This window comes from Myodes glareolus, chromosome 23, assembly GCF_982192425.1.
Source record: "Myodes glareolus chromosome 23, mMyoGla1.1, whole genome shotgun sequence".
Taxonomy (NCBI): domain Eukaryota; kingdom Metazoa; phylum Chordata; class Mammalia; order Rodentia; family Cricetidae; genus Myodes; species Myodes glareolus.
The window spans coordinates 54,102,160-54,127,568 of NC_142048.1; the positions used below are offsets into that span (position 1 = coordinate 54,102,160).

At 43.5% G+C, this 25,409-nt stretch overlaps 1 protein-coding gene across 1 annotated transcript in view; it reads right to left on the bottom strand.

Moving 5' to 3' along the window:
* Dlgap2 (DLG associated protein 2) overlaps nucleotides 1–25,409 on the bottom strand; it is a 733,863-nt gene that overhangs the window by 60,884 nt on the left and 647,570 nt on the right. The window contains exon 8 of the mRNA XM_048456266.3: nucleotides 382–529. Within this exon, the coding sequence (XP_048312223.3) occupies nucleotides 382–529 (148 nt within the window). The remainder of the gene's footprint in view (nucleotides 1–381; nucleotides 530–25,409) is intronic.

Sequence of the window (25,409 nt, forward strand, 5' to 3'; positions counted from 1 at the left end):
TGGTGACCCTGGATCCTGCATTGAGAGTAGGTGTCTATGAGAAATAAGATCTGTCCCAGTAGCAAATGGTACCCAGTCCTTCTGTCTGTAGTGCTGATGAGAAAACCAAGACTTTGCCTGTGCCAGGCAGGTACCCTCTGTGGTGTTACTCGGCAACCTGTGACCTTGGTGGCTGTGTTAGGAGGATGCAGCATAAGCCAACGAGGCTGTTTTGTTGGAAGAGGAAGAAAGCCCACATTAAATCAAGAGAAATGGTTGTGAGCTCCCTGCAGGAGGGCGCTGCCCATGGATGCCTTGGAAGTGTCCCACCATGGGAGCCTCTTCCTCTAGCACAGTTCTGGAGACTGCACCCTCCATAGAAAAGCCCAGAAGAGGCCCCACCTGGCTCACACAGCTGGCCTGGCTCAGGGTGCTCACTGCCCGCATGTAGCTCTGGTTTCTGGACCGGAACTTTGGGGAGTTGTAGTTGACTGATGGGTCCAGGCTGTGACCAACAGGCACCTCGCTGGCAGCTTGCAGGTAGCTCTGGCTACAAAGACAGAGAAAAGAGAAACATGGTCCGTGAGCTCCGGGGAAGGGTGGGAGGGGATGGCTGCCAGGAGACACCTCAAGTCCATACTGTGGCCGGTGACACTTATAGCTGAACAGCTTCGAATAGATGACATTGCTTTATGCAAATGTTATGGGCTTTTTGCATCTACACATGTGACTTCCATCAAAAGTTACTGGGCAGGTAATTTAGCAAATTGCTTTGAGGCCTGTGTTTTTATGGCTAGGCCGTAAGGTTAAGATCATCATCCATTAAAGAGAAAACAAAACAGCAACCAAACAGCAACCAAACAGAAATGGAAGCCCGCATAACTCAGCAGAATAGCAAGCTCAGTGTTTAGATTTCAGCCAGACCCCTCCAGAGCCTCATAAAAACCTTGCTAGCTTCTTGGCAACTTTACATATATAGAAAAAAACAAAGGCGCCATTTAAGTTTTTTTTTTTAAATATTTCTTTACTTTTGTTTCTGTGTGTGCATGCATACCAGGGTGGGGCTAAGAATGTGTGACTGAACTTGCCCAGAGAGGTCAGAAGAGAGTATCAAATTCTCTGGAGCTGTCCTTCCATATGATTGTGAGTCACCCAACATGATTTCTAGGGACTGAATTCTGCAAGAACAACATGGCTCTTAATTGCTGAACCGTCTGTCCAGCCCCTCACTTAGTTCTACGGGGAGAAGATTGTACGATACTCGCCTAGAGGTGCAGCAGGGAGTTCGGACCAACGTGTTCTCACAATAGTCATTTTCTCTCAAGCTTTTTTCAAAAGCCACATTCCCCACTTTTCCAAATTGCTGTTTTGTCAAACATGAAAGCATGGGAAAACACCCAGGATGTTCAGCAGCTGGGTCTGCTTAGCTTAAATTTCTGGGGGAATTTGGTACCTTTTCCTTTCAAGTTCTATTGCCCAGTTTTCCACCGTGCCATACAAATTCATGGAGTGGTGTGGGAAGACATTATCAATCACTTTGCCCTGATTGCGAGTCTGATGGACCATTAGGTTTGCTGGTGCAGCTCGTATGTAGAAATACTCAAATACCAAACAGATTCAGACCCCATCCCTGGGTGATAAAGTAAATACCTCCCGTTTACAATAATTCTTTCTAGAACTTGTTTCATTATCTATTTCTTCATAAGCGGGCACCAGGGACCTGTGGAAAGGCTCAGCCAGAAGGGACTACCCAGTCTAAAAACCTGAGTTTGACCCCCAGACCCATGCGGTAGAAGGAGAGAAATTGTTCCTACAATTGCCCTCTGACCTCCACAAGTACCATGTGTCCTCTCCCACAAGTAAAGAAAATTTGAAAATGGGACATCAGAGAAAACATAGGACTTTTGGTTTTTCGAGACAGGGTTTCTCTGTAGCTTTGGAGCCTGTCCTGGAACTAGCTCTTGTAGACCAGGTTGGCCTCGAACTCACAGAGATCCGCCTGCCTCTGCCTCCCGAGTGCTGGGATTAAAGGCGTATGCCACCAATGCCCGGCTAATTCTTTTACTTTTAAATAAGGTGCTTTACGTACCCAGTTTCAATGCCCACATTCTTTACACCGCTTCCTTTCTGTGTCTCTTTAGGATCTCTCACCCCTTACTTGTATGTCTACCAAATGCTCCCGGTGTCTCTTACATTAGATTTCCCTACTCATTGGCATCACTGCCCATACCTTCCAACCTCACCATCCACTCCATCCAACCCAAGTTGTTTCCAAATCTGAGAAGCCTAAGAAGAACCAGTGTCCTCTGGACCTTGGTACCTGCTGCTCCTAGTCAGTGTCTGGTGCCCCAAATAATAAGTGTCAGCCTCAGAACACAGCCAGAACCCTGCTGGTGGCCTAGGCTAGAACCAAGAATACAGTTTAGCATTCAGGATGCTGCAATCCCGTGTTTCAGATAAAAATTCTAACTTTTTTCCAAAGTTGGGTGAGCACCTGAAGAAAAGTAGCCACGGCAAAACACTTAAACTTAATACACAAAATAAACACCTAATAAACAATAGTTAACATTGCTTTTGGCAAACACAGCCAAGTCTCCACGGGCATTTAATTGAGCTATTAACGGAGGTCTAGGAACCGTACTGCAGAAGACTGTGTGTTCACAGAGAGTAAATAGCAATACTAGGCCCTGACCCTGCTCAGGCTGGATGCAAAAGTTAAAAAACCTTTTAACTCCAAGATCAAGGCTGCTGAATAAGAGCCGGGTGTCCCATCTTGTTACCACATCTAACCCTCCCTTGGCATTGGCAGGGAATTGGTCCCAGGACCCCAGGATCCCCAAACCCAAGGATGCTCATACACATTTCCTTCTGTGTTCTCTAATTGTGTCCCATGATTTACATGCCCGACATCACATAAATGCATCTGCCTATAACTTACTCATATCTTTCTCTACATTTTAATCATCGTCAAATGACTACCATGCCTAACACAGCGTAAATCCGAGGCATCATTTAGAAAAGGCTCTATGTGTTCAGCACAGAGGCAGCCACATAGGTAACCACTCATGCTGGAGTATCAAGGGGCCATGGCAGAATATGTTCGCTGATGAGTTCTCTCTCCTGATTTCATCACAGCCCTTCCCTCATGCTAACGTTCAATTTTGTTTTTGAACTTTCTGGAATTTTATTTTTTTAATATTTCTGTCTGTGGTTGGTTGAATCCATGAATTGGAACCCAGGTCCAGAATGCCGATTGTATTTTTAAAACAGTGATAAAACCCCCTTTAATCTTACTAGGATTAACAGTGATTTTGAACGTATTATAATGGTTTACCTTTATGTAATATTGTGCCTCAGCTGCCACCATCTGGGTGCTGGGTACGGTGGCTCATGGTCAGCACCCTGGAGGCTAAGGCTGGCAGGTAAGTTTGGGGGCAGCCTGGGCAAGAGCCTGCTTCATAAAACTAAAGCCAACAAAAATCCCAAACAGATGAGAATCACACACCTGGGGACTGAATACTAAGAGCCGACTGTGGGAGGCAGGCCTAGCATGCACAGGTGAGGGTCCTTTGCATATCAGTGAGGTGGCAAGTCTCAAGCTCTGGCTGGCAAGGCCTTGCCATTGCTCATCCATGAGAGGCTGTCCTTGACCCCTGCTAACACTTTGAAGTGGACTTTCTCCCCCTTGGCTTATTCAAAGTGGAAATTTCGACTTTGTCATCTCGGTTGACAGAGTCTTGTAAAACAGCTTCCTACATAGATGGGTGGGTAGCTCTGGAAACTGCAGAAGGGAACCATTTTCTGGAATAATGTGTGATATTTTCGTTCTAGTTTCTGCCTCTCAGATGCTGCCCACATGAGATCATCACCTATGCAGAAGGGAAACAGGAACCCCAGCAAATCCCAAAGAAGGGAAAAACACACAAATTAACATCACCAACAATGAAAACTAAATTAACAGGAGCTAGCAATCAGTGGTCATTAATATCCCTAATATAAATGGACTCAGCTCACCTATAAAAAGACAGAGGCTAACAGATTGGATGTGAAAATAGAATCCATCCTTCTGCTGCATACAAGAAACATACCTCAACCTCAAAGACAGACATCTCCTCAGAGTAAAGGGTTGGGAAAAATTTCCAATCAAATGGACCTAAGAATCAAACTGATGTAGCTATCCTAATATCTAACAAATAGACTTCAAACTAAAATCAATCAAAAGAGACAAAGAAGGACATTTCATATTAGTCACAGGAAAAATCCATCAAGAGGAAATCTCAATACTGAACATCTATGCCCCAAATACAAGGGCACCCTCATATGTAAAAGAAACACTTCTAAAGCTTAAATAATATATTAAACCCTACACACTAATAGTGGGAGACTTCAACACTCCACTCTTGCCACTGGACAGGTCAGTCAGACAAAAAATTAACAGAGAAATAAGGGAATTAACAGATGTTATGACTCAAATGGACTTAACAGGCATCCGTCCAAACATAAAAGAATATACCTTCTTCTCAGCACCTCATGGAACCTTCTCAAAAACTGACCACATACTCAGTAACAAAACGAACCTCAGCAGATGCAAAAAAATTGGAATAACCCCATGCATTTTATCAGATCACCATGGCTTAAAACTAGAATTCAACAGCAACACTAATCCCAGAAAGCCCATAAATACATGGAAATTAAACAATACTCACCTGAATCATCAATGGATCAAGGAAAAAATAAAGGGAGAAATTAAAGACTTCCTAAAACTCAATGAAAATGACCACACAACAAATCCAAATTTATGGGATACAGTGAAAGCAGTGTTAAGAGGAAAGTTCATAGCACTAAATACCTACATAAAGAAGCTGAAAAAAATCTCACAGTAGTGAATTAACATAACATTTGAAAACTTTAGAACAAAAAGAAGCAAACTCACCCAAGAGAACTAGACCACTGGGAATAATCAAATTGAGAGCTGAATCAACAAAATAGAAACAAAGAAAACAATACAAAGAATCAATGAGACAAAGAGTTGGTTCTTTGAGAAAATCAACAAAATAAACAAATCTTTATCCAAACTAAACAAAAGGCAGAGAGAGAATATCCAAATTAACAAAATCAGAAATTAAAACAGGGACATAACAACAGACACAGAGGAAATCCAGATAATCATCAGATTATATTTCGAAAATCCTGTACTCCACAAAATTGAAAAACTTAAAGGAATTGCATAACTTTCTGAATAAATACCACTTACCAAAATTAAATCAAAACCAGATAAGCAAACCTAAATTATAGGTTTATAATTAGACCTATAACTGCTAAAGAAATAGAAACAGTCATCAAAAGTCTCCCAACCAAAAAAGGCCCAGGACCAGGTGGTTTCAGTTCAGAATTCTACAATATTTTCAAAGAAGAACTAATACCAATGCTCCTCAAATTCTTTCCACACAATAGAAACTGAAGGAACACTGTCAAATTCTTTTTATGAGGCTACAATTACTCTGACACCCAAATCACAGAAAGACATTACTAAGAAAGAGAATTACAGACCAATCTCACTCATGAACATTGATGCTACAATATTGGCAAGTCAAATCCAAGAACATATCAGAACCATCATCCACCATGATCAAATCGGCTTCATCCCAGTGATGCAGGGATGGTTCAACATACAAAAATCTGTCAATGTAATCCACCATATAAACAAACTGAAAAATAAAAACCACATGAGCATCTCATTAGATGCCAAAAAATCTTTTGACAAAATACAACATCCCTTCATGATAAAGGTCTTAGAGAGAGCAGGGATACAAGGAATGTACCTAAACATAATAAGGCAATATACTGGTTTAGGAGGTCCTTCTTTCTATGTATTGCTTGTATTGGTTAATGAATAAAGAAACTGCCTTGGCCTGATAGGCCAGAACTTAGGTTGGTGGAGAAGACAGAACTGAATTCTGGGAGGAAGAAAGCAGAGACAGGGAGAAGCCATGGATTCTCCACCTGAGACGGTCACTGGTTAGAATCTTTCCTGGTAAGCCACTGCCACATGGTGATATACAGATTAATAGAAATGGGTTAAATTAATATAAGAGTTAGCCAATAAGAAACTTGAGCTAATGGGTCAAGAAGTGTTTTAATGAATACAGTTTCTGTGTGGTTATTTCAAGGTTAAGTTAGTCGGCAGCCAGGATGAACAAGCGGGTACCCTCCTTTTACAATATACAGCAAGCCAACAGCCAACATCAAACTAAATGAAGAGAAACTTCCAGAGATCCCATTGAAATCAGGCAAGGTTTGTCCACTCTCTCTATATCTAGTCAATATAGTTCTTGAGGTCCTAGCTAGAACAACAAAAGGAGATCAAATGGACACAAATTTGAAAAGAAGCAGTCAAACCCTCACTGTTTGCTGATGATATGACAGTTAACATAAGCAACCTCAAAAATTCTACCAAGGAACTCCTACAACTCATAAACACTTTCAGTAATGTAGCAGGATACAAGATTAACTAAAAACAATCAGTAGCCCTCCTTTATACAGATGATTAATGGGTTGAGAAAGAAATCAGAGAAATATCACCCTTTACAATAGGCACAAATAGAATAAACTATCTCAGAGTAACTCTAACCAGACAAGTAGAGGACCTGTATGACAATAACTAAATCTTTGAAGAAAGAAATTCAAGAAGATACCAGAAAGTGGATAGATCTCCCATGCTCTAAGGTAGGTAGAATTAATATAGTAAAAATGGCAATCTTACCAAAAGCAATCTACAGAGTCAATGCAATGTTCATGAAAATTCCAGCAAAATTCTTCACAGACCTTGAGAGAACAGTACTCAACTTCATATGGAAAAGCAAAAACCCAGCATAGCCAAAACAACCATGTACAATACAAGAACTTCTGGAGGCATCACAATCCCTGACTTCAAACTCTACTACAGAGCTACAGTACTGAAAACAGCCTGGTATTGACATAAAAACAGACAGGAGGACCAATGGAACTGAATCGAAGACCTGGATATAGATCCACACACCTTCGAACACCTGATTTTTGACAAAGAAGCAAAAAATATCAAAGGGAAAAAAAGCATATTTAACAAATGGTGCTGACATAACTGGAAATCAACATGTAGAAGAATGAAAATAGGTCCATATCTATCACTATGCACAAAACTCAAGTTCAAATGGATCAAAGACCTCAACACAAAGCCAGCCACAATGAACCTCATAGAAGACAAAATGGGAAGTATGAATGTATTGGCATAGGAGACCACTTCCTAAATATAACCCTGATAGCACAGACACTGAGATAAACAATAAATGGAACCTCCTAAAACTGAAAAGCTTCTGTAAAGCAAAGGACATCGTCAACAAGACAAAATGACAGCCTACAGAATGGGAAAAGATCTTCACCCACCCTACATCAGACAGAGGTCTGATCTTCAAAATATACAAAAAACTCAAGAAATTGGTTATCAAAAGAAAAAAATAATCCAATAAAAAATGGAGTATAGACCTAAGTAGAGAACTCTCAACAGAGGAATCTAAAATGGCTGAAAGACACTTAAGGAAATGTTCAGCATCCTTGGACATTAGAGAAATGCAAGTCAAAACAACTCTGAGATTCCATCTTATACCCGTAAGAATGGCTAATATAAAAAACACTGATGACAACTTATACTGGACAGGATGTGGTATAAAGGGGACACTCCTGCAGTGCAGGCAGGAGTCCTATCCGGTAGAGTCCCTTTGGATGTCAGTATGGCAATTTCTCAGAAAAGTAGGAAACAACCTTCCTCAAGACCCAGTAATACCACTTTTGGGTATATATCCAAATGATACTTAATTATGCCACAAGGACTATTATCAACTATGTTCACAGCAGCATTGTTTGTCATAGCCAGAACATGGAAACAACCTAAATGCCACTCTACTGAAGATCGGATAAGGAAAATGTGGAGTATCTACACAACAGAGTACTACACAGTGGAAAAAATAATGACCTCTTGAAATTTGTAGGCAAATATATGGAGCTAGAAAACATCACATTGAGTGAGGTAATTCCAATCCAGAAAGAAAAGTATTTCTTTAATGATTTTTATTGAGCTCTACATTTTTCTCTGCTCCCCTTCCTGCCTCTCCCTTCCTCCCTTTAGCCCTCCCCCAAAGTCCCCATGCTTCCAATTTCCTCAGGAGATGTTGCAGAAAGGCAATTATTATATGTATAATTATTATATGTACACATAAGTGGTTTTTAAACATAACACAAAGAAAACCAGCCTGTAGATAAATCACAACCCTTGAGAACATAGACAGCAATGAGGAAGAGAGACATATATGGATCTGATCTACAAGGGAAGCAGTAAAAGACAAGATCTCCTGAGTAAACTGGGAGCATGAGAACCATGGGAGAGGGTTGAAGGAGAGGGGAGAAGCAGGGAAGGGAGCATAGAAAAATGTATAGCTCAATAAAATCAATTTAAAAAAATCCACTTAGGATGACATAGAAAATCTCCAAGACATCACATACCTAATCTGAAGTTCTCAAGAGAATTCTATATAATCACAAATAACTGAAAAGGATATGATTTGAAATTATCTCATCAGTGTAGGTCTAGACTGTTGAAGAAAGTGGTTTACTTTTCATGTGCAAACATGTTTGTGTCAGTTGAAATCGAACCCTTGCTGTTCCATCATTTTCTAATTGGCTTCAGTGTTCAGGCTTTACACACCATTGCTGAACTGCCCTCTAAAGGAACTGTGTTGAATATCATGATGTGCTTACTTCGATATCTGATGAAAGAAACAAGATTAGAGATACTACAGAAACCTTGTCCATATCCCAAACAGTCCAACACAAGCTGTGTGTGATTTAAGACTGTAGAAATCCTCTAGCATAAATTGTACCATAGTGGCATACCAGAAAAAGAAAATCTTCAGGCTGTTTGCTTAAGAAAAACAACAATTTCGTGAGGAAAACAAATCATTAGTGAAAGGAATTTCCAGGAACTCTGGTCAAAAGTGCTTCAGGACACGGGGTAACAAGAAAGCATTTGTAAAAGCCAAGAGAAAAGTGAAAAAAGATGAAAGAATTATTGGAGCATAAAACTGGAATGATCAGGCAAAGCAAATGCACTTTAAAGAAATGCTACAGAAAATCTTGAAGTTACACAGGACACTGAAATCATAAAGAATAAACAGCAGAATAACCGAATATAACTGTTGAAAATAAGTCACTGTGTTTTTCTTTCAAAGATTTGCTAAGCATGGAAGTGCGATGCAGGCCTGTACTTCCTCCCAGTACTCAAGGGCTCAGAGCAGAAGATCATGTGATCAAGATCATCCTGACGCCCCATTCCCTCCTTTCCATAGCCCTTAGTCACACTGAATCTAATGAATCTGTAGATCTGTCAATACATGATATTTCATATAAACGGAATCATAAACACTTATGCATGGCTTCCTTATTGCCAAATATTACCCATTATATGTATAGTCCTTATTTCTCCATCCATTCATTTTCTTAACAAACACCAATTGTTTCTGCACTTGGGTATTTATTTATAAAAAATGTTGCCATCAACATTGAACTTCATTTTAATTGTGCATACATCTAAGATTAGAACTGGTGTGTGATTCTAAATCTTGGGAACTTTTTAATTTTATTTTATCCGATCTATTCTACTTCATGTAAAGTGATCCATCACTGCGTGCCTGTCTTGCATACTACTTGAGTAGTAATATGAGTAAATGTCATTTGTTTATATTCTTTGGGAAAAATTCATGTTAAGCCTTGCTTTGACAGTCCTTGCTTCTGTGTGTCCATGTTATTAACCACCAAAAATGTGAGACAATGAGCTTCAGAACCTCTGCTTCAGGTTGACTTTGGATGATCTGAGTCCTGAGGCACATGCGTATGGGCTTAGAAAGTTCCTGTCTCAAGGATCTGCATCATACTCACGCTAACCATTATCTATTCACCATAGTCAAGTTTCAGATTAGCCTAGCTGGCTACATAGGTCTCTACTGGCCACCAATTACACACATGTTTATCTATCAATAATGGCGCATTATTCAGCCACAGTGAAGAATTATATCCTCCAATTTTCATCGAAACGGCTGGCACTGGAGGACATTATGTTTAATGAAACCAAGCAGATGTAGAAAGGCAAATAACACTTGCTGTCTACCATCCCTAGGAGATTAAGAACAAGTTGACTAGGCAATAGGATAGCCAACGCTGGAACAGCCAGGATATTCAAGAGCATGGTGGGTAAAGGAAGTTGGAAGGCTCAGTGTATGTGTGCATATTGCTGAAATGCCACAGTAAACCCCAGTAAGTTAGACATCTGATAACGTGCTAGCCAAAATAAGACAATTAGACAACCTTATCCTTTAAGAACTTTAGCTATATAATGGCTGCTTTATATCATGCAGGAGACTATAGCTCCTGCCTTAGAGGTCTTTTCAGTGTTTCTCAGATTTGTTTTGATTAGGTCCTTGCTTCCTCCTCTTCCATTTCCCCCCTCTCCTTCTCTCTTCTTTCTTCTCTTTTTTCCCTTTCCTCCCTTCTTCCCTCCCTTTTCTTTCTTCATAACAGATGTGGTTGGTGGAGGGCATGGATTTTGTTATTTTCTTAGGAATGCTGTTACTTCCTCTGTCTGTCTTGAGCTATCTGGGCTCCTGTGATGTGGAAGAGGTCTGTGGGAGGCTCCAAGTGCTGCCCAGAAGACACTCACTGAATCCTGTGGGGTTCAACTGAGTCCTAAACTTGATTAAGGGATACACATTTTTCTTTTCTTACATAGGTCTTGCAGTCTTCTCCTGTACGGTTCCATCTTTATGTACATCTTTCTTGTCACCATGGCAGCCCAAATCCCATCTTTTAATATACTAGTTCCATAAGACAGTGGCTTCCGCTGAAGTCCTTTGCTACTTAAACCTGAGAAAGAAAACAGCAGGTCCTTCTGACTGTGGGGAGTGATGAGAGGGAAGCGCTTCTCTCTTCTGAAACATGAGCATCTTCCACTCCCTGCTTACTTTTGTTTGGAACCAGTGCATGTGTGTGTATTCTAGAGTTTGTCTCCTGTAGGCAGGTTAGTTCAACACAAGTCACCATTCCAGAGTTCAATCTACATTTTAAAGCCAAGTTAGCATTTGCTACTTGTTTGGGCAGCTTCGTGTCATTATTTCCTAGCCTGCTGGGTGCTGATTTTAGGGGAGTTTATGCCGATTCCTACCAGAGACTGAGATGCTAAAGGATTCCTTCTCCTTGTGGGGAAGTTTAGGTGTGTGCCAAGGCTCCCGCCGGGAGTGACCAGGCTCTTTGACAACCTGTCACACAAAGCAGAATCAAACCATTGATCAGAGTCAAAACACACACACACACACACACACACACACACACACACACACACACACACACACTGTATGGGTGGTTGTGCCACCAGCTCTTGCCTTTGTGTCTCTGTCTGTCTGAGGTCAGCGACATTCCCTGTGAGAACATAACCCCCACTGGCAACCTGTGTACACTAGACCAACTGCAAGCTGACTTCCTTTCAAGGTCCAAAGCCTTCCAACAGGGCTGTCTGTGGCGGTTCTTGGGAGTGTGCCAAGTCCATCACACGGTTCTCTCCTGCAGGCTCAGTCTGTTTCCTTTCTGCTTAGCATCCTGGCAGAGCCCACATGTGCTCCTGGAGGACATGTGTAGTGACCAGCTGGTTTCCCAGACAACGCGCACTTGAGGAAGCAGGTAGCAGCGGGCACTGTCTTGTCTTCTGAGGCCCCTTGGCTCTGCTAAAAGGCTCCCTTAGGTCCATTTCCACTGAAAACACAGTTGACTCCAAGACCTTTAGTCATGCCTCACAAAAACTGGTCTCACCAGTAAGGCCTGCTGAGGCGAACTCGAGTAGAAGGCAGAAATTTAATCCTGTGACAGTCATTATTTCTGAGATGTTTTGTAAAAAACTCAACTAGTGAATAACTTTCCCTATAATCTGCTTTTCTAGGAAGGCACAAAGTAGGGAAGGGTGGTATTATTAAGCTATGCACTTCCCTCCTTTGGGACTGGATGTGACCTCGGTGGAAGCTATATTCGGCCTGACTTTGTAGAAAAGAATGGCTTCATTGAGAGGTGACCACATGGCTGAGTCCCCAAGCACAGAACAGAGCTGAGATTTTGGCATAATGACCATGTAATTTCCAGTTATGTTTTCACACACCTGCAGTGGATGATCATGGCTCCATGGTGAATTAATAACTTAATGGACAGAGAGAGGCCAGCAGGCTGTCCCCAGAGCTGAATGCTACTGGCCTTAGCGCGCTGCTATTCCCTTCCCTGTGGCTGCACACTCCATTTTCCCCTTAAATGGAAACGTCATGTCCTGGGTCATGGGTTTGCAGATGGAGTAGCCTTGAAATGACTGGGGCATGAAAATCTCAAAGTTGCTAACTGAGCAGTTCATTCTGAATGGTACCCTGGAGCAAACAAGGTCACAGCCTGTGCCTCCAGCAAAGCATCTAGTGTGTGCTGTCTCTAGGCTGCCAGGCTACTGAATTCAGAGCTTTTTTGGGTGATTGCCTTAGCTGTGAGGAGGCCCTCAATGAAGACAGAAACGTCCTGACTGTCTGGATCGTTGAAGACCATCTGAAGGGCCACACCGAGGTCTGCTGGAATGTGGTCCCCAAGTGCAGAACATTTTTAATACCTTCCCTCCAAAGGTGTGAGGAAGGGAACCTCTGGGTGAGGTCAGAGGATATGGACAGCCCTGAGAGTTCCAGATTCCAAAGAAGCCACAGCCACACAGGGCTTACTGTCTTAGGGTGCAGTGTTCGGGGTCAGCAGACTGCAGTAAAGGTGACAACTTTCCAGCAGGGGAGGTCACGGAACCCCCCACTGCAGGATGATGAGCCAGCTCTGACTGACGACAGAGGGGATGGCACTGTACCATCTGTCACAAGTACCAAGAAGGAACAGAAAAGCCATACCTCCCTGCAGCAGCACCTGTGTTCAGGGAATTCTGATGTCACTCCGGACCCTCCACAGACACTGCCCACTTCCGGAGAGGGGACATGGCAGGGGATGGCACGCCCTCAAACTCCTTCTTCAAGAGACAAGACAGGTGGTTTACAGACCGGACCATATGGGAAGAATACAGTCTACTTGGTCAGATGGTCAGGGAGCCTCTTAGGGACTGTTTAGAGATCTAGATTTAAAAAAATTCATCTATAAATCATAACAAATGTGCAGAGTCTATTTTCTGGAGTTGGGAGGTGAATTTTTTTATTCTGCATTTCCAAGAAACAATAATTCATTGAAGATTTTTTTCCCCTGATAGTAGAGCCACACTTTCCAGAGAGTATACAGATCTGGAATGGTCCAGAGAACAACCACAGCACACGAAGAGAGGAGATGGCATTCGTCTTCCTCTCCTTGCTGTTCTATGCCTTGGTGGGCATCTTATCCCGCTCCATCTCAGGCACCTGTGGGTATGGGTGAGGAGACAGGAGTCTCCAGGGTTGGGAAGACAAGACTCAGAAGACACTGTACACGGAGGTGACTAGAGTTTAATAACTCTCACGGAATCTCATCAAATATTAAATGAGCAAATATTGAACCACAGCTTCCTGCCAGGAAACTCTTGATACAGAAGCTTCCTACCCCTCCCCAGGCCCGCTCCTTGGGCAAATATCACGGAGATGGGAAATCTGTATGTCTCAGAGTTAGGAGCTGTGATCCAGGCCCATCTGTGTGTGGAACCCCAGGGAGCTGGGCAGCCTCTGCTTCCAGGCTAGTGTGTAGATTTGATGATGGGTTAGCAATGACATCAGTGTCTCATCTGAAGGCTGTCCGTCTCAAGCCCTGTCTCAAAGTGTGGTGGATCAGATTAGATGCACAGTGAAATACAGTTCTCAGAGCTCAGAAAGGCTGAGGGATGGAGGCCTTTCTGTGACCCTCACTCTTCCCTCAAAACCACACTCATAAATGAGGGCAGTCACAGACAGGACTCAGTACATGCTGTTGGCCAGAAGTCTCATGACATAAGCAGTTATGAACCACACTGGACAGGGGGATGAGTTAACGGTATACTTGTCCCTGATCTACATAACTGGTTAGAGACTTGGGGCGCCCACTTCCTGCATGTAGTTTGATTCCTTTTAATTTGATCTACGGTGAGTGGCATTGAAAGTTGTTTACTTGGTCCCAACAAGTACCTGAGGCAGAGACACAGTCCTAATCACCATCTACTGCCCTGTCCTCTGCATGCTTGAGACGCAGGGATACCCCGGTGTATTCTGCCAAGCTGAGAAGACTGTGTCTAATCTATCCCATTGCCTCCTCTTCATGACTGACACCTGTCTATCCCACTGTTCTCTGCAAAGCCAAGGTCCATGCCTTTCCACGGTCCTCTGCATGACTGACATCCTTGGCTGCTTCATTGCTATTTTCATGGCTGAGACCCACATCCTTTCCACTGTCTTCTAGAAGGCTGGGGTCCATGCCCACATTTCTGATGACTGTAAGACATCTTCAGGCCTGAGGTCCTTGTCCTACCTACTTAGGCTTCACAAATGGAGCCTGATCTCCCACATTTCCCTCCTGAGGTCTTTGGTCCCTCTATCTCTGGTTTTAGACCGAGGTTCCAAGCCTTGGTGATGACACTGGTTCCTTGTTACTTGCCTTCCTATCCAAGCCTTCAGGGAGGTTTGTTTGTTTGTTTGTTTTTTTGTTTGTTTTTTTGGCTCCACAGGCACAGTATCCAGAACGTGATACATCCCATTTCTCTGTCTGAAGTTCTGGGGAGGACTTTGCCATGTGAGGAACTGGGTCTGCATTCCTGGGAACCCTACAGCTGGCCTCCCTGCCTCTCCCCTGGTGGTTTTTCCTAACATTTTCACCAGCAGGTGCTTTCTGACGAGTCGGAGGAAGCAGCCATCACATTGATTAGCCCAAGTCAACAACTCTCTTCCAAGATGGCTAGAAGTTGCTGGACCCACCAAAATTCCAAGTGCTGAAGAGAGGTATGAGCCTTCGCAAAGCAGGAGTATTGGGAACATGTACCAGTTCTCCCCATAGGAAGCTGATGTTGCTGGCACTCCCGCCACCTGCTCATTTCTAGACAGGGTGAGGATGTGTGTGTGTGTGTGTGTGTGTGTGTGTGTGTGTGTGTGTGTGTATACACGTATATACAGTTATAGTCCAAGCCACCACTTACATCCTCTCCAGGCAGCTGGGCTATGCAGATCATTCATATCTCCAAGGTTTGCAAGTCAGAAGCCTGACCTCTAGAGAGCCAGCTGGAGAAGTTGGGGTGGTATCCATGGCAACCACCCCTTTTCTTTCTTGAGATGAGAGGTAGGGAATCTCTTCTGACCTTGTAGTACTGTGTCAAGGGCAGGGATTCTAGAGAAACTCTTTTCAGTTTGACTTTAAATGCTTGCCTGGGATGTTCAGACAACTTTCTGTTAGTTTCTGGATTTCTCATGGAGGGAAATTATCCACAAGATGTAGCCGAATTGGAATGTTGGTGGGGAAAGGAGTGTTCACGCTTTTTTCTCTACCCTCTTGTTGATATCATTCCAAGGCTATATTTAGTATAGCATCATTTGACAACAGATGCTGGATTTAATAAACAATTTGCATAATCAAAACTGCAAGCATAAAGGGCAACAGAAGGAATGGCCATCCATGCCATCTATGTTAGGTGATCCAGTGCTTGCTCACTGTGCACACGCTGAAGCTAACGTGCCTTTGCATCACTTTTACCGAAACCACTCTGCTGCCCTAGTCGTTTAGCTGTGCCCCTGAACGCGACAGTCTGACAGTGACCGCGGGATAGAGAAAGAAGGGAGTGCACACTGGCTTTTCATCCAAAGAAGGGTTCACTTCATCAGAAAGGAGAGAGAAAACCTCATGAGCCAGGCAGGGCGGTGCATAGCTGCAATCTTAACTCTTGGAGGCAATGATAGGAGGATGGAACGTTCTAGAAGGGCTACAGAGTGAGACCTTGTTTCAAGAAAGAAAAGAAGACAGACAGAAAACTTATAACCCAAACACAAAGACTGCACTGAGTGGAACAACGGGTGATGGCCAGTGAAAATTCTCACGGTGGAGATATCTCTTGCTTGGAACTCCTGGGTATGAACCAAGGCTCTGGGAGGAAGTCCATGGGAGAAGCCCCAGCTGAGGACAGAAGGTGTTGCTATGCTTGAAACCATAGCATGCCTGGACGGGATTCTGAGATGCCAGGTTCAGCTGTGAGAGACCCTGTGCTGTGTGATTGTTTCAGATGCAGGGTTGTCTCTGGGTGAAAGAACAAGAGTAAAGTCAGGAGAGATGCCACCTGCAGGAGGAAGGCACGAGGATGCTGGGGGGACATATCATTCCATAAAGAATAGAAAAACTGGGGCTGGGGTCTAACTCAATCATGGTGATATAGCCAGGAGAGGCTGGGATGGGCTGGGCATCAAATGGAACTTCGTATGTTGTCTATTTTGTTGAAAGCCCTAGGTTCAGTCACCAGTCCTGGAAGAGAGAGACAGATAGAGAGACAGAGACAGAGACAGAGAGGGAGAGAGAGGATAGAGACAGAGATAGGGGAGGATAGGAGGAAAGGAAAGAGGGAGGGAAGGAGGTGGGAAGAATGGAGGAAGAGAGGGAGAGAGAAAAACATACGCACCGAGACAGAGAGAGACAGAGACAGAAATGAGAAGACAATGTGTAAAGATATTGCACAGATTTTATGATTAGAGAATTTTGCTGAACACAATTGACCTTAGGGTAGTAAGAACAGATTTAAAAAAGTATTTTGTGAAGAACTGTGGTAAATACAAATTGGTCAGATCCAGTAGCTGGAGTAATCAGAGAGTTGTGACCACAAGTCCCCCAACTGTTAGTAAAAATCAGCTTGATGTGTGCTGAGAATCTGTGGCCAAGTAACCCCCAAAGCTGGATGAGGAAGACATCAGGAACAAGAGGAAGGATACGGCTGGGAGGAAGGTGATATGTGAAGGTACACAGTACACTGGTCCATGGTACCATCAGGTAGCAGACAGGAAGAACTGGGGCAAGAGTTCTGGTCTAGGCCCATTTGATGGCCATCTTCCCTCATCCATCCCCTGGCTCCACTGTCTGATGTCTTTGTAAAGAGGTCTCTGCTTGTCTGTGAGACTCAGAGGCTCTTGGCTGTGATACTTTTCAGGGCTTCATTATCTCCAGTCAAAGCTTTTTGTCTGTATTAGAATTAGGCATATAGATACAGAGGTATAAGTCCCAGAACTACCAATGTATATTTACAAAGTGAATATAAGGATCCTTATTTTGGTAAAGTACATAGATCTGATCTTGAAGATGATCTTGGATCCTGTAAAATAAGAGGGACAGGCAGGTGGCAAGAGGGCCATAGGTATCTGTAAACCTGTCTATGTTTTCCAGGGCACAGCAGTCCTATACACATTTTACAGAGGTCACGAAAACATGGAAGAGTGTCTGGGTTTGAACCACTGTCCCATCTTATCTTACTTGGCCTAGCATGATGCTGGAAGCGTAGGACTCAATGATGCTAAGGGAGGGAGCATTAGAGGTAGCAGTCAGGAGAGAGGTGCTGGGTAGGAATGAGAGAACACCTTTCATGTTAGAGTATGAAGAGTAACGGGTGCTCACGACACGAGAGAGACACAGGCAGGTCTTGGAAGATGAGGCCAGGACGACTGTGCTATGGCCACAAGGCCCTGCTGTTGGAATAACCAAAAAGGATATTTCCTGGAGCCTGTGGAGGAGCCTGATACAACCACTTATAGACCTGGGGCTTCAGGTGGATCCAATCCAGAGTAGGTACTCTGCTAAGCAGTCCCTGGAAGCCAGGATGGCCCACCTCCCAAAAGGAGTGGTGGCCCTGGGGTATCCTGGCTCAGCCCCATTCCAGGGTTTGTCTCTCTCCCAAGGGAAGTTACAGACTCACTGTTTCCCTGGATACGTGTCTGTCTTTAGTACTTTCACACTTCCACAGTGGTCCTGGGGACATACAATGAGGTAGTGTCATCGGAAATAGATCTCATTTGGGTAACTTCACTACACATGCTTCAAGTGACAATTCTACTCATAGCTTTTAAAATGCAATGTGACCAGTATTTCAAAAGGCAATAACCTCCTTTTCAGTATTTTGTCTTATGTAAACATGACACGTTTTTGATAAATTAAAAAAAAAAGGCAAACAATGAAAAGGAAATAATCTCCCCTGGCTAACGCACCATCTAAAGACAACCCTGATGAGAATCTTGGTCCCCTTTAAGTTGATTTTCCAGAGTCAAATATGATTGCTTTTTTTGTGTAGCAAGAGGTGGTTCAACTACACATGTGAAGGTCTTTAGATGATTAACGTTTTCATTAATGATTAATCGAAATTAATGATTTCGATTTTCAGGAAAGCAGATGACCCTTGGGAATGGACTCGGGGACTCAGACTCCTCCAACCAGCAAAGTATTTAAGAAAAAAGACTGGGTTGCCCAAGCAAGAGGGCGTTCAGTCTCCAGGAAGCCACTGGCCTTCAGATTCAAACTGCAATACCATCTCTTCTAGAACGGCCAGCTCACACTGCCCTGTGGATTTAGACTTCAGGTTTTGATGTGCACAAGTTCCTGGACATCTTGTTTTGGATGCACACTCACCAGCTCTGTGCAGTCTCCCTGTGACAGTCATGCCACTGAGTGGCAGGTTCTCGGCTCTTCACAGGAGCTCAGTGGTGCCATCCTTTCCTGCCCAGGATTGGGTCCCCTCAGGCCCACACGGATGAGAAAAACATTTGCCTTTCTGTGTTCTCCCCTGGGCATCATGGATGTGCTACCCCCAGTCTGATCCGGGAGTTGGTAGACCAAGTCGTTTCAGATGCAGGAGTCTCATAACTCTCCTGCTTAGACACCCACTGTGGAGGCGGCAACAGTGGGACGTGTTCTTCTCCTATATAAATATCTACTTCCTCTCTGGCTGCCATGACAAGGCCAGGGTCCCCGGACACTGCTCATTCGTCCCATGGGGTACTGAAGGAGTTATTTCTGACCATGACCTCCATCCTCCCTGAGTGCCCGCAGGTTCCCCATCAAAGCTTTCCATATAGCCATAGTTCTGCCATGTGTATCCAAGGTGACCAGCCCTTAGGAACCTAGTGATGATGATCTTTTTGATATAATAATGCCACAATTTTCTTTCGTTATGGAAATATTTTGGTGACCTTTGGAAATTGATAACAAATAAACAAGCCATCATTTTCTATCCCAATGAGGACCAGTGTTTCTAATTCTTTAACTTACATAACAGTGAGAGATACAACTTATGCTGAGGTTTCCTGCTTTACTTCACTATTTCCCACAGTCTTCCTGCTTCCTTATGACCCAGAGAGAAACCAAAGCGTGTATTTTAAAGCACATTGCCAAGCTGCTCATTGAAAGCGATTTTGAAAGCAGCTTTAATTCAAGTCAAAACACAAAGAGATGCAATTATTAAAATTTCATTTTACATGCCTTTTGTAATTTTTAATGGAGTGTCTTGGTGCAGGTGCCCTGTGAGTATCCCCACTCCCTTCACACTTCTTTAAGGACTTATTCACTTGCTGATTTACAGAGCCAGCCTTGAACATTCTTACTTTTTGAATGAATAAATACATGAGTTGGTCTAATGAGGTGTCATACCTGGAAGGAGACAGTGAGATAAACAGATCCCATTGTCTTGACCATTTGAGTGAATTCTGCGTAGTATGCTTAGTGACGCTCACCGCTGCTTCCAGCAGTGCGTTTGCTGTCGCTCTGACCATGCCCTAATCTTACAGCTTGGCCCTGAATCCTTTCTCAATGCTTCTGCTGGGATCTGGAGGGTCAGGCCTTCAACAGCTATCAGGTTACAGGTCATGAACAGAAATCCTAAGTGCGTGGCTTCTGGCAGGAGTGGAGAGGGTCTGTGAAAATAGAGTATCTCTCGCTTCAGGAGTGGCCACGTGGAACGCTTCACTGTTTGGTTTGACTATATGCATACAGCTATCTGCCGGGCATCTTGGGATGAAGCTGCACAGGGCTGGGTCCCCTGGAGGAATATGTAAGTTACTAGTAGATAAAGGTGAGCCAAGACATGTTCACTGCATGATTGGTGGTACAGAATGCATTTGGTCACTGTGAGTGCCACATGAATGAAAAATTAGGATACCGAGTTGGATCAGAAACTAGAAGAAAGGGAAACTTTATGTAATGTGTTTAAATGGATTTCTGCCTGAGAGATTTAAAAAGAGGCCAGTATTTAACACATTTACATTTCTATTGGTAAATATAATCAGAAGGAAGAATTATTAACAGTAATTGTTTTTGCCAGTACGCCTACCTCACCTTCATTCATTCATTAATCCCTTACTGAAAATAAAAATCAAAATAAAAATTGCAGGATTTCTAGAAAATAGAAACACTGTGTGCCAGCACATTCGACATCTGCTAAAGATGAATCCTTGGGAAGACTCATAGTCCTTAGCTTTCCATAACAAATTAATTACTAAGCACCCACATCTGGCAGAAGAACAAAAAAGATACAAGGAATTTACTGGGAAAATTAACAACGACAGAAGAAATAGATAAATTAGGAAACAATAACACAATAGAAAATTGAAAATCCAGCCTGTGCTGGCTATGTGACGTGGTCCTGAGGCCTGCTGCTTCCGGCCTCTCCCCAGAAGGCCACTTTCCCTCTCAGGATAACCTCTGTTTGACAGATCACTGTAACCAATGTCATCTCTCCTCGGAAGCAAGTTCTGAGGGATGCTCTAGGCACTGTTCTTAAGATGGAATGATTTCTGCAGACAGATAAATCAGCAATGGGTTTCTGCAGAAAGACAGATTTTGTGTCCAAAACTAAATGGTCTAAAAATTAAGAGATTCCCAAGATGCTCTTCGGAACATGTGTTTCTAAGAAAGCATCTTGTTAATGCTTTCAGGGAGATAGGCAGTCCGCCAGCCTGGGATGAGTCCCTGTCCCGTTCCCGCCGGACTTGACAGAGACAAGGCGCTAAACTGTGGATGCATTAGGTAATGTGGAATTGCGTCCAAGCTATCCAGAGCCGCCTTCCTTTGCCCTGACAGAGATGAAAGATTTGGAGGCGGACACACCCCAGGAGAATTCCTCTGTTGTGTTGCCAAAGAGAACTGGGCAGGTAGTAAGTAGGTCAGCGTCATTTGCAGCATCGCTTGCCGCTCTGTTGGCAATCATGAAAACTTAGAGACAGTTAACCAGCAATGAAGTGCAGACTTAAATTACAGCCTACTGCATGCAGATCAGGGTGTTTATATCAGGACATATAGGGCTGTGAGAGAAGGTTGCTTGTGGTTGTGTGTAGGCAAGGTTCTGACCTTGGAACCCTCCTCTCTCACCGATGCCCCCTACAAATGTGTCATAACTACATGGCCAGAGGGAAGAAGACTAGATGTAACCAAGGTCCTAATCATCAGACTTTGAGGTACAGGAATAATCCAGATCAACCAGATGGGACCACTGCTCTCTCAGATGCCCCCAAATCAGAAGAGGAATACAGAAGGAGCCATGAGGGGATGACACAGAAGAGGCCTCAAGAGTGAAATGGGTTTTTTCTCTCTAGCTGGCTGTGGGTATGAAGCCAGGGCCACCATCCAGAACATGCCTCTGTGGGTGTCTCTACGAGTGGGGAGCTAATGCTGAGTGACTGTCAGCAGGGACTTGAGGGTGTCTACCTTACACTGCAACAGCTTGTCCTGAGGGGTAGCCAGTTTCCCACCCAGAGCCTCCAGTAAAGAGTGAAGGTTACTGGCACCAGCAAGGGTGCAGTGGCAGCCATGCCAGGCCCAGGACCCAACCTTTTCTCACAGTAAATTCATTTTGTCTTAAGTTGCTAATCTGTTAGCGTGTTTCAGTTGTAGTTGAGAGCTAATAAAAGAGCTGAGAGGAAAACAGTGCATAGGACACTTATGATCCCATCGTAATTTTATAATATATACCTACATGTATGTGCTTGCATGCACATAAGAGTATCTAGGCAGTGGGATTTATGGGATGCCGACATGGGCACACTCTACTTCATGCAATTATGCTTGTGCTGGGCTCTTGCCATGAGTGTAATTAATTTCACAATTTAAACAATTGATTTAATAGTTCATTTAATTAGCTGGCTGATGTGTTCTGAAGCTGGCCCTGATATGGCAGAGAGGGTTCACACTGTGTCGAAGAACTGTCATCACCTTGGGTTTACCACAGACATCACTTTGGGAGAATTTCTTACTGTGACTAACACAGACTGCTTACGCTGCTCTTTTGATTGGCCCCTGCATCGCATAATGGGTCAAATATGGCATGTTTTGATAGTTGGTTTGAAGTATGCATTACACACTGAGGTTGGACAACATAGCTAATGACAACATCTGCCGTAATCAGTGCTGTGACTCCTTTTATTTTAAAAATGTTTAGATTGCATTTACTTATTTGCTTGTTTTTATGTGTGTGTGCACCAGTCAATGAATGGATGATGAAAATGTTGAACATTTGCACAACGAAATCTTGTTTGGTCATTAAAAAACAAACACATAAAAATTTTCAGGTAAATGGATGGAGTTGGAAATAATCGTTTTTGAGTGAGGTCACCCAGACCCCAAAAGGCAAATGTTGAATGATTTCTCTCATTTTCAAGATGTTCTCTTTGATCTTCAGATGTGTGTGTTTCAGCTAGAATACTCATAGAGACCAGGAGTCTACTAAGGTGCCATGTGGGGGTTTTCAAGGCTGAGAAGACAGCACACAGTGAAGGTGGAGAGGGAAACCATGGAACTGGAAGGGTGAATTAGGGTGGGGGTGGGAAGGCAGGGTGAAGGGAGGTAGAACAGGGAGGAGCCATCAACATTAAAGACCTCTAGGCATAATCATAGGAAAAACAATGCTGCAGAAGCTTCCACAGACATATGTACACATCCATCCACCCATATATAAAAGAGATTAAGTAGAGTTACTCTATAATGTCCCTATTAGATACTACAGAATAGCAAATAAAAAGGAGGCTCTGTAGAACCTAAACATTACAGTCTGGTGCCATTGTTCTTTGTTAGCCTCTAGGACTTGCTGGTAGGACTTATTGCTGAAGACACCATGGACTCAAGCCACAGAACATGGGGAAGTCAAGCTGTTGTTCACCCTGTAGTGTCAACACCATTGGCTAGCCTTCAGCATCCTGAAAGCACTCTCATACTGCCAGAGAAGAAAAGGAAACATCAATCCTACCCAACAGTGATCCCAATGAGCTCTAACAATGGCTGGCCTGGCAATTCACGATCACTGGTGCAATACTGGCATGAATATCATAAAAGCAACCAATGACTTTCTGATCGGATTTAAGACCTGCGTCACAAGATGCAATATGTCCCATTATCGGTCCAAGAACTTGTGCCTTGATAAACCATAGGTTCAGAGGTGAATCTACTATTATAGCAAATGACTACAGTGTCAATCAACTTCTAGTTTCTTATTGTTATACTCTTAGATTAATTCACCTCTCAAACCTCATCAGAAAGGGTTCCGCAAAGTAAATGTGAACGTAAATGCAGTTAGCACAGAGACCACATCTGATCAGGGGTAAAGAATAAGACTACAGAATGGCCAGCCCTGAATGGGATATCTATGCTATACCCCCCATTCCAAGGCTCAGAAATCACTGCGTAAGAGGAAGCAGAAAGATGTTAGCAACCGGAGACAAAAGAGGACTCCAGCGAAATAATGTTCTCTGGATACAGCAGAGCAGTTTCACAGATGACTCACGGGGGCTGTAACAGCATGCACAGGTCATGAGTAAGCGCATGCCAATCAAATTCCCAGCATGGAGTGGGGAGGTAGGCATCAAGTCCACCCCTAGCTGAGAAGCCATTGCTGACTGATAGCTGCCAGGAACGGGGAGCATTTGTTATAAGGCTGTGATTCCTGGTGGTCAACCACTTTTGGGCAGATGACCATATATGAGTATAAGCACAGCATGAATGGATTCAGTGGGTTTAGAAAAATAAGGAGACAAAGTTGGAGGGGATGAAAGGAGGAGGAGGTCTGGGAGGAGATGCCAGGAGTGAACATGATCAAAATACAGCGAGTGTCATTCTCCAAGGACTAATAAAATACTTTACAGACTCTTCTCTGCCCTGCCCCTATGGTTGCCCTTTTGTCTCCTGTGTCCTTGGAATACCAAATATCTCTATTTCAGTGCTGAGGAATTCCATCCAGAGGGGTGAGTGTGTGCTATCTGGGGCGGACTGTCCCAGAAGAGAGCACAGCCCCCCCCCTAGCTCCTGCTGAAGGGTCTTCTGCGTTCTACTCAACCTTGCCCTGCCCCCATGGTCGCCCTTTTGTCTCCTGTGTCCTTGGAATACCAGCTATCCCTATTTCAGTGCTGAGGAGTTCTATCCAGAGGGGTGAGTGTGTGCTATGCCAGGCGGGCTGTCCTGGAAGAGAGCACAGTTCCCCTCCACCCCCAGTTCCTGCTGCAGGGTCTTCTGTGTTCCACTGGACCCTGCCCTGCCCCCACGATTGCCCTTTTGGCTGTAGTGTTCTTGGAATACCAGCTATCCCTGTGTCAGTGCTGAGGAGTTCCATTCAGAGGGTTCTGAGGAGTTCCATCTAGAGGGACAGGAACAGTTCCTGCTCCTGCACTGAAGAGATCCACCCAGAGAGTCATTCACAGCAAAAACTGAACCAAGACACCAAGACTCTCCTGGCTCCATTTGAAGGAAGAGATGGGCAGGCGCCAATGCAAGAATTCCTCCAACAACTTGAAGGGCAACATGACATCACCAGAATCCAGGGATCACGAAACTAGAAGAATTGAACACCCTACTCCAGAAGAAATAGAAGAAATCGACTCTAAGCGGAACTATATGAAAATAATAGAGGAACTTAAACAGGAGGTGAAAATCTGCTGTAAAGAAATGGAGATAACAAACAAAAAAGTAGATGAAATGAATAAATCTTTCAAAGATACCAAAGAAAAACAAGAAATCCAAGAAAAAGCAATCAAACAGGTAAGGGAAACAGTTGACTTGAAAAATGAAATGGAGGTAATGAAGAAAACACAAACTGAGGGAAGGCTGGATATGGAAAATCTGGGTAAACAAATAGGAACTACAGAGACAAGTATTACCAACAGAATACAAGAGATAGAAGAAAGAATCTCAGACACTGAAGATACTGAAGAAGAAATAAACTCACTGATTAAAGAACAAAACAAATCCAACAAATTCTTACACAAAACATCCAGGAAATCTGGGACACCGTGAAAAGGCCAAACCTAAGAATAATAGGTGTAGAAGAAGGAGAAGATTTACATCTCAAAGGCCCAGAAAATATATTCACCAAAATTATTGAAGAAAACTTTCCCAATCTAAAGAAGGATATT